Raw genomic sequence first — 12,289 nt, 5'->3', positions numbered from 1 at the left:
GCTCTTTTTTATTTTTTGCATTTCTGTAAACAACTTAAAAAGATACAATAGAAATCTGTTTTTAGATGAATTATCATGTGAAGGGTGTTTATTGAATATATTATGGCACTTTCAGAACTGCCAGTACAACACAGCCGGTGACCGATGTGAACGCTGCAAAGAAGGTTACTATAGCAACGCGGGGGACAGGACATGCTCTTTGTGCCCGTGCCCGTTCAGTGTCCCCTCTAACAGGTGGGTGAGAAATAAACCAAGCCCTAAATGTTCATCCTGTAATTAGATGGAGAATAGAATATTTTGCAATGACTCTCCCTGTCGATGGTCAGTTTTGCGATCGGCTGCAGGAACGTGTTTGGAAGCGTTGAGTGTTTCTGCAAACCGGGCTACGCTGGAGTCAGATGTGAGAGGTGAGTGTATGGCGTCAGGACCAAACACTGTCTGCAGATTTTCTAAATCTCCAAGTTTTATGTGTCTTTTTATTTTACGTTCACATAGCTGTGCTCCTGGTTACTATGGCAACCCGCTGACACCAGGAGGAAGGTGCAGACCATGTAATTGCAACGGCAACAGTAACGACTGTGATCCCAGCACTGGTGGTCAGATTTGAGACTTGCACTGTGTAAAGATGTGTTGCAATCTGCTTTTTTTTTAAAGTTTAATGTGTTTTTTTATTTTTATTTTTTGTAGTCTGCAGGAACGCTCTGGAGCCAGGAGATACCAGCACAGACGGCCAATGCCGAGGTAAATAAACCCAACTGTACTGTGCAATAATTTGTATATAACACTTACTGTCCATATGTACATAGCGCTGCAGAACTGTACCCCCCCAAGTATGTTTGTTTTACACTGAGTAGGAGATGCTCTGTATCTCACTTTACACCTGTATAGTGACAATAAAGGTATTCTATTCTATTCTATTCTATTCTATTCTATTCTATTCTATTCTATTCTATTCTATTCAAAATAATCAAAACAGCATTGTGTGATGTTTCCAATAAGTTATGAGTTATTTTTTGTAATTAGTCTGTTTTTTTAAATTCCAGAATGTGATAATTGTGTCCTGACTTTGCTGCATGATTTGGAAAACCTTGACGATGAGCTGGCGAGGATGAAGACTCAGCTGGGGAACATCTCTGTCAGCGACACCTCTAAGGACAACCTGGCCAAGCTTGAGAAGGCCATAGCAGAGGCAAAGGTAACACTGTAACTCTTAATGTAAACTCCAATGGATACAAGCAAAAATGGGGTTTTTCAAAGTAAAAGACATACAGCACAGGAAGTCCTGTGCAGTTGCATGGGGGTGTTGTTGTTTTGTTGAGATACGCATCATTCCTGCTGACATTAAACCAGCTGTGTGAATCTTTATGGTTCAGCTTGAGTTAGATACCATCAAATACCATTATTGTGACCTCACATCCCTGTTCATCCATCAAACAATAAAGACTTTGTCACTGTTGTTAAAAAAAGACATGTTGACAGTGTTGACTTCATGCATCTTTTTTATTTTTTTATTTTTTATTTTTATTTTTTGCAGATCCTTGTTGAAAGATACAGCTCTACCATAAACACTCAGAAGTCCAAAGTGGGTCAGCTGGAACAGGACACAGATAACCTGTCAGATGATATTAGCTTGCTCAACAACAAGGTAGACTTCAAATAATTATTGATATATATATTTTTAAAAGTTTTAAACATAACAATGCTTAAAAAATATAAAATTCTACTTTAATCTAAGCTTTATTTAACCAGGAAAAACACACAATCAGCATTTTAACTAAGGTCAGTTCTCTGCCTCCAAGTCCTCGAGAAGTCTTCTAAAAAATGTCAGAGATCTTCATTTTACATCACTTAACATTTCCAGTCCTGTGATCCTTTTATATAAATGCATGTCCAAAAAGAGATCCTGAGACTAACCGATAACCACAGTAAGACTGGAAAATATGTGTAGATGATCAGTTTTTGAATGTGTTTTCACATAGGTGGACGAACGGGCGGCGGAAGTTGAAAAAGAGTTGGCAAATGTAGAAAAAACCCACAGAAGAGCAAAAGATCTGAACACAGAGATTCAAAACTTACTGAACAATATAAGAGGTAGAAAGAATTTCTGTCATCAACTTTCTTTTTGCTTCTTTTAAATGAATGTTTTTTATGTTGCACCTTCTGCACTGTAACTGCTCACGCTTTAACTTTGTTTTTGTCTCAAGTCAGAAATGAACTTGTGAATTGAATTTGATCTAAATTTATTTGTGTATTTTAAATGTTCATGCTATTTTCGCTAACAAAGCACACTGAATTACCTCTACGTATGAAATGTACTATACAGATGAAGCTGCCTTGCCTTCTTCGTCACTCCTATTTCTCAGTCAACACTTTGTTTACCTCCACCTAGTGTTTTCTCATTCTCCTAAACGACATATGCACGTCCTTGTTTGCTGTCATTTTAGATTTACTCAGGCAGCTGCGGGATCAAAGCGGTAGAGGAGATTCTTTGCCTAACGACAGCGTGACTAAAATGCTGGCGGATGCTCAGCGCATGGTGAAGGAGATGGAGGATAGAAACTTCTCCCCCCAGATGACAGCTGCCAAAAAAGAAAAAGAGGAAGCTGAAAAATGTACGACGCAGCTCACCTCAAACCCAACAGAAAATCTGTTGGAAAAAGATTTCTATTGAGCTTCTATCGTGTCTACGTTTCAGTGCTGGACTTCATCAAAACAAATGTCAGTAAGCTGTGTGACCAAAACGAGGCGGCAGCAGAGACGATCCGGGGCCTTCTGAAGGACTACAATGCCAAGCTGAAGGCGTTAAATGAGACTTTGAAGAATGCATCAGACTTGGTGAACAAAGCCAACACCCAGAATGATCTCAATGCTAAGACACTGAAAGACTTGCAGGTACTACGGAAGCAAAATGTGGCTTAAATGCATTTTATCACTGAAACGCCTCACAGCTTATCTGTAATGAAATAAAACACACTTTGGTCATCATGCAAAACTGCAATCCCACAGAAACGTATTAAGGACTTAGAAAATGAGCGGAAAGTTGTAGAAGACCAGATGGCCATGGCTAATAATGAACTTCAGAACACAGAGGATTTCATGAAAATGCTCCTGGACAGCAAAGCGGTACATTTTATAAACTGTTATCAAACTTTACCTGAAGTAAACAAAAGTTCACTCTCTTGTATTCCCTAATTTACTAGATTATAAGTAATTTTTTTCCTGTGATCTGATTTAGAGTTTAGAGTTAGTAAAAGATGTGCTTTTTTTTTTGCAGGACTTTGAAAAGTTGAGCGCAGAGCTTGATGGTGCCAAGGCTGGGCTGACTGCAAAAGTGGATGAGATCACCAAGGCCGCAGCCAAGAAAGACATTGTGGAGGCTGCAGAGGAACATGCGAGAAACCTAACCCAGTTAGCTAAAGACCTTGTAGAGTAAGTTTATCATCTATCAGAGGAAAACTTTCTTTAAAAAAATATAAAAGGAAACTTTGATATCATTTAAGCATTTAAGCTGATGTCAGGCAGCAAAATTCTATAAAATCTGCAAGAAATCTTTTTATTTGTACGTTTCTTTCACACAAAACAGTTTAATTCATTAAACTTTCATCTTCCTTTACTTATTTTCTTCCTATCTTATTTTGTGTAATAGCGCTGTGAAAAATGCCAGTGGACTTACCGAGGTGCGTGATGCAAAAAACGCCATTGAGGCCTACAAGAACATCACAGATGCCATAAATGCTGCAGAAGCAGCTGCTAATGAGGCCAAAGTTGCTGCAGACACAGCGCTGGATGTAAGCCACGCTCCTAAAACCCTTCTACTTTAACTACACAAATGTATTCTTGGTTTGACGTCACTTTTACAAGTGTTTTTTTCTTTCTTTAGAATGTAATTAATCAGAACCTCACTCAAAAATCAAAAGAGCTGAAGGACAAGGGTGATACTCTGCTAAAAAGTGCACAGGACTCAGAAAAAGATCTTCAGGGTGTGAAGACACACTGTCATGCAATTGTTTTAAAGACATTTTAAAAGCATCCTTGTTAACCTTGTTTTTCTGTCACAGACACGGCTAAGGATCTCAGTCAGCTGAAGTCTCGCCTGGAAAAAGCTGAGAACAAGAAGAAAGCTCTCGAGAAGGACCTCCTGGATGTTCAGAGCCAATTAAACGCCACTAATACAGGTAGAGTGGTGCAAGACAAGCAGTCATTGGATTACTGTCTAATTTTTTACTAAATGTTGTAACTTTTCCAATCAGATGATGTTCGACGGATGATCGAAGATGCAAAGACAAAAGCGGCTTCTGCCAATAACTCAGCCACTAACACAATGAACAGACTCAACGACATCAAACAGCAGATCGATAAGATCCAAATCACCCCCACAAATGCCAACCTAAGCAACGCACTCAATGATGTGGACCAGTCTGGTGAGATTTAGTAAATAATTCCTCAGGAATAATCAGGAAGTTTTGCGTTCATTTGTTTACACAGCTTTTTCCTCTGACTTTCACTCCAGTGAAGAATCTGCTGAACACGATCCCATCTCTGACTCAAAAGATCTCAGAGGTGGAAAACCTGACCTCGCAGTTCCCACAAGTTAACAACATCACAGAGAGCATAAAGAACATCAAGGAGCTGATAGAACAAGCTAGAGATGCAGCCAACCGGGTGAGCTCCAGCTCTGTAAACACATGCGTGTGACGTCGGGTGAAGCTGTCAATCATTTGTGCCTCATCTCCAGGTTGCAGTCCCTATGATGTTTACTGGGGACTCTCATGCAGAGCTGCGTCCACCACAGAACCTGGACGATCTGAGAGCGTTCACAGCTCTGTCACTGTCACTGCAGAGGCCCACAAGCAGGGGAGACGGAGCTCGCAGACGCAGGCAGACACCAGGAGGCCTGTTTGTGTTGTACCTTGGCAACAGAGATGTGAGGAAATCAAAATCCACTTAACGCTTTGTGAAGCTTTGAATTTTACACTAACGAGCTTTGTGTTGCAGTCCTCTAAGAATTACATCGGCCTGGTTTTGAGGAGCAACATTCTGTACGGCTTGTACAAACTCAACGGCGTCGAATATGAGATACAGTCACATTCCATTACGACGTCTGACTCGGAGCAGTCCCTGTTCGACCAAGTGGACTTTCGCAGGTACAGTTTGATTGAAGCTCTGCCTGAACGTGACAAGAAAATAAAAGAGTTCGAATGGAAATAATTTTTTTTCTTTCTTATGATTCAGAATTTACCAAGATGCACAGGTCATCTTGACCAAAAAAATATCCTCCAAAAAACCAGATGATCCATTTTTTAACAGCAAGCAAGGACAGGAGTCCAAAGACCTCATGGATCTCAGTCCTAGTGACGTAGTTTTCTACGTCGGAGGCTACCCTGCTAACTTTAATGTGAGAACCAAGATCAAAAATACCCATATCCATTCAGAATTTATAGAAAATTCGGGTATTTAGTACCTTCTGCTGCTTTTGTTCTCCTCAGCCGCCAGCCTCCATGAGGTACCCAAATTATACAGGCTGCATTGAATTCTTCTCTTTCAACGACAAAATTCTGGGTCTCTACAATTTCCAAAGTGTAGAGAATGTGAACAAGGTGTCTCCTTGCAAAAGGTATGACAAACATGCTGAGGGATTTAGCTCTTTGTTTTGTGTCTAGTTTCAGTTGTTAGTGTCCATCTTATCCCTGGGTAAAGGTTTAAAGAGCAAGTCACCCCCAAATAAACATTTTTTTGCTGATAAACTAAATAAACGAGTGTCTAATCGTGCTGCAGACCCGTGTCGTCAATAATTTGGCACTTCAGTGCATCTTAGTTAAAATTTAAATATTCTACCTAAAACTGGCAGTGTTGTGCCGTTGTCAGGTAAAAACTCTGCACTGTATTTTAATTTAAATCTGCCACCGCTATTGGATAAGAAGTATGCTATGATGTAAACTGGTACATTATGATGTCACAATGCTGTTGTGAGCCTGAGTGTGTGTGTATTTGTTAGCGGCTCCGCCCTCTCGGTCTGCCAGGCAACAGCATGTGTTGCATTTTTCAAACATGAAGTGGGAGTGGAGTTAGACTCTGGTAGGGGTTGACTTGCTCTTTAACTATCAACAATAGTTTCTGACTATTACTTAGCACCTTTTATTGTTGCAGTTTTCGGTCATAATTACTAGAATACTAATAATTGGAGCAACAATAGTTCTATAATCTGACTGAATCTTTATTTCACCCAGATACTTACTTCCAGTTGATTCGGACTTTTATGAAGGCACCGGGTATGGAACAGTGCCAATAGATCAAGGAGTCTCTTCACTGTTCAGGGGTGGGATGAGTGTCCTTACTTACTCCAAAAACGGGCTGCTCTTTTTTATAGAAGGCCAGGTAAACATATTTGTTTCAATTTGAATGTTTTATGTGATGACTTATATAAATGACTAGAATTACAAAGTTCATCTGAATTAACTTTATCATTATTTAACTTCTCTTTGACACAGGATGAATATTTGTTTTTGACCATAGAAAACGGAGCCATATTTTTGTACGGTTCTCAACTTAAACAGTCTCCTGTCGGCTTGCCAGATAACAAGAAAATATTCCCAGTAAGTGTCTTTTTCTGGGTGTTTTTGCTTTCTGCTTGTTTGTAATTTATGTCTCATTACTGACACATTTCCTTCAGAAAGGAGGCATTGATTTGCACTTTGCTGCACTTTCAGGCAACACAAGGGATTGACATTAACCTAATTATGACCACCAGTGGAGTACTTCGACTAAGCGTGGGCGATGAACAAATTCAGCTCAGTGGCATTCCATACAGTCTCAAAGACTTCAAAGCATTCTATCTCGGTGGTTTAACACAAGATCTGAGGGACAAGTATGTCATAGTGAATACTTTATTTTCTAAATACAGATTATAACTTAGATTTTTACCATTTTGCTTGCAGATATCTTAATTTTTCTTCTCTCCTTTAAGATTTAACATCACTACACGACCATTAAAGGGATGCGTGAAAAATTTCAAGCTGAACACAGTCTTCCAGAGTCTGACGGAGTCGGTGGGCATAAGTAAAGGCTGCCCTACAGCTTCACTTGTACGAAGTTCATCTTAGTAAATATTCACACCACTGCCCTGTTCCTAGATGTTTCAACTAATGAGCTGATGTCTATTCTATTTAGATTTCACGCAAAGCACAGTTCAGTTTGGGGAGCTCCCTTTCAACCAGCATCACAGGCATCACTTTGGGCGATGACATCACGATTTCTCTTGGATTCAAGAGCACAGAGAGTCAGGGCCTTATTCTGCAGGACAAACAACTGGTTGGTCTTTACATCTGATTATGCAACAATAACTTTTGTTAGAATACTGAAATCTTAGTCTAGTTTCAAAACCTTGTATTCATGTTCTTTCTCTTCCTCCAGGCCAATGAGGTTGGCCTTACGTTGGAAAATGGCAATGTGATTTTGAGTTTGGACGGCAAGATGTGGAAATCTAACAAACAGTACCATGATGGGCTTTGGCATTACTTGACTGTCACCAGAAGAGGAGGAAGGTAGACACATGAAGACATTAGTCCACATTTGGTTTTTCAAAAAGAAAATGCAAACATCTGGCTCAGAAATCTAGACAAACCGTTGGGAAAAGTTTCTTGGTCTAGCCACGCTCTATTGTAGCCTCAGATGGTTTACCATTGGCCCAAACAATTTTAGGTCTGGCCAATCACTGAGTCTCATGTTTGTAGAGAGACATTAGGCAGGTTTAGCACCAGAGCTGTGACAGATAAAAACTACAAAGATGGCGTCGGCTCAGGATTGTCGCTCGCTTGAAACAGCTTTCGCATCAACTTTGGATGATGTAGACTTGGGCTTTTCTTTGAGACAAGAGCAGATAGAAGAAGTTAAGTCGTTTATCTTGAAAAGGAACTTATTAACTTCTTCTTTGATGGAGCATGGCGAACTGCCCCACTGGCTGATATTTGCAGCAATGAATACGTCTGATTGTTTGTTGCTCTGATTGGTCCTACCACTGTCCAGTTGTAGGCAGAGATCGTTTGAAAGACGAACGTACATGAACGTAGCTTTTTCCCCACTGAGCTGTCGATGAGTCATGGTCAGACCACATCATGAGACATGAGACATCATGAGAATCAAGGACAGATAAAACAGATGATTACAGCCTGATTCATGCTTCTCCGTCTGCATCAGTGCGGAGACACGCAACGCCATTATCCGTCCTTGCGGGTCTGCTGGAGAGCTCCGCAAGGACGCACGGAGTCGAGTTCTGTTTTCTAAACATCCATCTGTCGAGACGGACAGCGCAAGCTTGTGATTGGTCAGGATGCCGCTGTCGTCTACATCGCTGCCATTGCGCCCTCAAAAACATAAAGAGAGCCGAGGATGACTAGCGGCAGACATGGAGCAGCTTGAAGAAAAAACTCTAAAAACATGAACGTTTCATTCCCCGTGAATGGAGGAGTGAAAAGATGCGCTGCAAGCGTTTTATTTGTGGACGGAAATGACAGGAAACGTGGGTTTAGAGGTGGCGAGCGCATGAAGAGGTGGAGGAGGATGAGAGACAAATTTGTCCGTTAAAAAGTCTCTTATATACAAAAAACACAATATAAACACACTATCTTAGACCGGATACATGACAGGATACCACAGAACAGCGCTACGCCCTCTGTTGTCCTGGCGGGGAATTGCTTTGCAACACTCCAGGAGACAGAGAAGCATGAGAGCAAAACGCTTCCGTCAATCCGTGCGTGTCTCTCCCTTGCGGAGCTGACAGAGAAGCATGAATCAGGCGTAGCTCTTATTGGTTTACGTGTTACATCTGATTTCTTAGCAATTAAATTGGACAATATCAGTGCAGAAGCTTTTTTGAAAAAAAAAAATCTAATTTATGACTCTGCTGGTGGATGGTGTGTTTTTTTCCAGCACTATGTTGCGTGTGGACGATGACGATATTGGTCAAGTACAGCCTGGTACCACATCCATTCCTGAGACAGGTGGTGAAGTGGTTCTGGGAAATGGGAAATTTAGCGGCTGCATTTCCAACTTCTACACTAGGAGGTGATTTTATGAACTTTCTCATTACACATACTGTAATGCACTGACCTTTTCTTATTATTATCAAAAGAAGTCACAAGGTGATAGTTTGCATATATAGATATATATATGTGTGGGTTATTTTTTTGTTTTAGGCCTGGCAACCTGTACAAAGCTGAGGACCTGAGCAGCTTTCAGGATTCTGGAGAGGTCAAGCTGGATGTGTGTACGGCCATCAGTCCAGTTCAACTGATGCTCGACCGCAACGCAAAAAAGGTAATAGCTGTTAACGTTTGTTTATACTCTAATCTGGATTAGAACATATCTGATCTGGTAAAATTCTTTAAAATACATTTTTAGGTAGGTGAGTTTTTTTCTTAGATAATTTAGAAAATATCAGAAAATCCATGTTGAGTCACAGTATAACTGTTATTAACTTGTGGTTTTATGGAGAATAATTGACTCCTCTCATTGAACGTAAGTAAATCAAACGTAGTCAACTTATTTTTTCTGACCCAATTGTGTTTAAATAAAATTCTGCTGCCTTATTTCCAGAGATGAAGAAGGATTCCTCACACCTGCTGATGTGGACAAGAATCTAACACTGACTTGAAATCCTGACTCCTCTTTAGCTGTGGATCCCGCTCATTTAACTGCAGTGTACTCCAATAAAAAAAGTCTTGCATGAATGCTTCAGAAACCAAAATGATCAAGAAAATTGATTGTATTTAATCTATTCATATTCTACACCTACAGCCATGTAAATAATAACCTTGAAATGATTCTGCGTCTCTTCTCCTTCTTCCATGTGATTCCCTAACAGTCATTCACAAGCACAACCCCTGTAACTCACTAATGACTTGCACACAATAATGTCTGATCACTAAACTGAAACATATTTCCTTTAAATCAAATGACACGATAAGATTTACAGCATACAGATTACAAATGTCAATTCAAAACTTTTATTTTGAAATTTAAAGAATGAAAGCTACCTCCAAGTATATCTATCTGTGTGTGTGTGTGTGTGTGTGTGTGTGTGTGTCTACATGCATAGAAATAGATTTTTAGATAAAAAAGATTTTAGATATAAACATATATAATTATGTGTGTGTGTGTGAGAGAGAGAGAGAGAGAGAGAGAGAGAGAGAGAGAAAGAGAGAGAGAGAGAGAGAGAGAGAGAGAGAGAGAGAGAGAGAGAGACAGAAGCAGACCTTGAGAAGAAATGAAAGGATTTTTCACTTTAGCGTTGAGGAGAAATATGTACTTTTAATGTTCAACTACCTTTGAAAGTCTGCTTTATTATCTTCTGATCCATCAATACAGCTCTGATTCCTGCAATCATGTCATCAGTCATGCAGGCTTCACTAGAAAAATATGATAATTGGTTTGGAACAAAATATTCCTCAGCCTTTGTTGGCAACAGATGAATTAGATGAATAAAACATTCTTGGCAGAATGAGAAACATAACGCTTACTCTAGAATAAAAGTCAAACGTGTCAAAATACTAAAAAAGGTCAAATTCAGTCCAAATTCCACAGCTTTTATACTGAAACATACAAAAAGTCCTATAGTTGTGTTTAAGAGGATTATATGTCTTATTTTTACATTTTATGTTTAACATTTCAACAACATCTGTATGTGATTTTATTATTTCTGAGAGAGATTGCTCCACTTTGGGCTGTAAATAAATTCACAATAAACCTGGGCGCTAGCAACAAATGTTAACAACTATTAAATAATTCAGAGATGTGAAAGCATGTAACAGTTTTAAATTAAAATATAATGAACATAAGGCATCAAAAATGCTTTAGTCTAACCATGACTAACCTCCAAAAAACATGCATGACTGCTTAAATCTAGGATTCCTATACTGCTCACGTCAAATATTAACAAGCCACACTATTTGATCAAACCAGGTATTAGTTTATTTACAATTGATTAATCAGCTGAAAAAAAGTACAAGCAGCTTCATTTTTATTTAAGCTATTATTCTAAATTATAATTTATTATTATTTACTGGTTGCAGTAATGCATAATTTCTAATTACCTTGTTCCTTTAAACCTTCTGTTTACTGTACGGACAAAAACATGCAGATGGAATGTTAACTTTATTCTAAAGGAATAAATAAGGACACCTGAACGATTGGCAACAAGATTAAAGTCACTTGGAAAGCAGAATGCTCTTTATTCGTTGGTCAAACATGATTATTTTGCAGCATCTCTTTCACTGACAGGTTGGAGGTCATCCAGAGTTTTTCTCAGACCTGTGCATGCACCAGCTTGTACTGAAATGCTTCTGCTGTGTGTTTTTGTGCTGCTTTAGGACAGCGTGCTGCAAGTAATAAATGAAAGTGTAGCTCAGTGTGAGCTTCCTGCTCAAGTACATCATGCTTACCGAATGAGTGGACCAGCTAGCAGCCTGACCTATAGCCTTCCACTACAGGTTTTGCAGCCCAGGTGAGAGATAAACTTTATTTTATTTATTTTCAACAATCAAACACTCATGACATCAGACATCAGGATGTCGTCCGTTCCCCCCCCCCCCCCCCTCTTTTCTGTACAGGCCTCATTTCTCTCTTGATGTGAGGACTCGGTCTCCTGAAGGTCTGCTGTTCTTTGCTGCAACCAGAGGAGGGCAATCTCACCTGGCCTTGTACATGTCCAAAGGCAGGATCAGGCTGTCAGTGGCCAAACAGAAAGAGATCTTCAATCGAGAGAAATACAACGATGGAAAGTGGCACTCGGTCTGTGGATATGTAGATATTAATTAGGGATGTTCGATAAGCATTTCTTGACCGATGTAGTCTAATTTTTAATTTCTGATACTGATATAAACCAGTACCAATATATGCAGGGTCCTCCCTCATTAAAAACATAATTTTAGATAATTAACATCACATATATGCTATATATCCATCTATTTTGGGGGGCAGCAGTAGCTCAGGTGGTAGAGCGGGTTGCCTCATGATCGGAGGGTCATGGGCTCGATTCCAGCTCCCGCCAGGGGTATCCTGCTGTTGTGTCCTTGGGCAAGACACTTCACCCAACTTGCCTGTGTTAGTGGTGGTCAGAGGGGCCGACGGCGCCAAATGGCAGCCTCGCCTCTGTCAGACCTCCCCAGGGCGGCTGTGGCTACAAGTAGCTTACCATCACTAGCAGTGTGTGAATGTGCTAGTGTGTGAAAGCGTCTTTCGGGGTCTTGAAAAGCGCTATATAAGTTCAATGCATTATTATTATTATTATTATTAT

At 39.9% G+C, this 12,289-nt stretch overlaps 1 protein-coding gene across 2 annotated transcripts in view; it reads left to right on the top strand.

Moving 5' to 3' along the window:
* Nucleotides 1-12,289, top strand: part of LOC107383938 (laminin subunit alpha-3) — a 70,382-nt gene that overhangs the window by 54,057 nt on the left and 4,036 nt on the right. Inside the window, exons 42-71 of one of the 2 annotated variants that reach the window (XM_054740465.2) lie at nt 116-234; nt 327-407; nt 496-596; nt 688-741; nt 1,044-1,195; nt 1,535-1,645; nt 1,980-2,091; nt 2,445-2,612; nt 2,696-2,892; nt 3,007-3,123; nt 3,275-3,429; nt 3,647-3,788; nt 3,881-3,980; nt 4,059-4,175; nt 4,251-4,421; nt 4,511-4,662; nt 4,736-4,924; nt 4,996-5,144; nt 5,233-5,395; nt 5,487-5,614; nt 6,228-6,375; nt 6,489-6,593; nt 6,708-6,865; nt 6,965-7,082; nt 7,168-7,308; nt 7,411-7,541; nt 8,926-9,060; nt 9,192-9,312; nt 11,364-11,497; nt 11,604-11,784. In XM_054740465.2, the coding sequence (XP_054596440.2) occupies nt 116-234; nt 327-407; nt 496-596; nt 688-741; nt 1,044-1,195; nt 1,535-1,645; nt 1,980-2,091; nt 2,445-2,612; nt 2,696-2,892; nt 3,007-3,123; nt 3,275-3,429; nt 3,647-3,788; nt 3,881-3,980; nt 4,059-4,175; nt 4,251-4,421; nt 4,511-4,662; nt 4,736-4,924; nt 4,996-5,144; nt 5,233-5,395; nt 5,487-5,614; nt 6,228-6,375; nt 6,489-6,593; nt 6,708-6,865; nt 6,965-7,082; nt 7,168-7,308; nt 7,411-7,541; nt 8,926-9,060; nt 9,192-9,312; nt 11,364-11,497; nt 11,604-11,784 (4,050 nt within the window). Of the gene's footprint in view, nt 1-115; nt 235-326; nt 408-495; nt 597-687; nt 742-1,043; nt 1,196-1,534; nt 1,646-1,979; nt 2,092-2,444; nt 2,613-2,695; nt 2,893-3,006; nt 3,124-3,274; nt 3,430-3,646; nt 3,789-3,880; nt 3,981-4,058; nt 4,176-4,250; nt 4,422-4,510; nt 4,663-4,735; nt 4,925-4,995; nt 5,145-5,232; nt 5,396-5,486; nt 5,615-6,227; nt 6,376-6,488; nt 6,594-6,707; nt 6,866-6,964; nt 7,083-7,167; nt 7,309-7,410; nt 7,542-8,925; nt 9,061-9,191; nt 9,313-9,591; nt 9,820-11,363; nt 11,498-11,603; nt 11,785-12,289 lie in introns of those variants that run through there. The other variant, XM_054740474.2, reaches the window with a different exon arrangement.

Source organism: Nothobranchius furzeri, chromosome 11 (genome assembly GCF_043380555.1).
Source record: "Nothobranchius furzeri strain GRZ-AD chromosome 11, NfurGRZ-RIMD1, whole genome shotgun sequence".
Lineage (NCBI taxonomy): Eukaryota > Metazoa > Chordata > Actinopteri > Cyprinodontiformes > Nothobranchiidae > Nothobranchius > Nothobranchius furzeri.
Note: the sequence above shows the minus strand (reverse complement) of the source record. Positions and strands in the feature narration are given on the sequence as shown.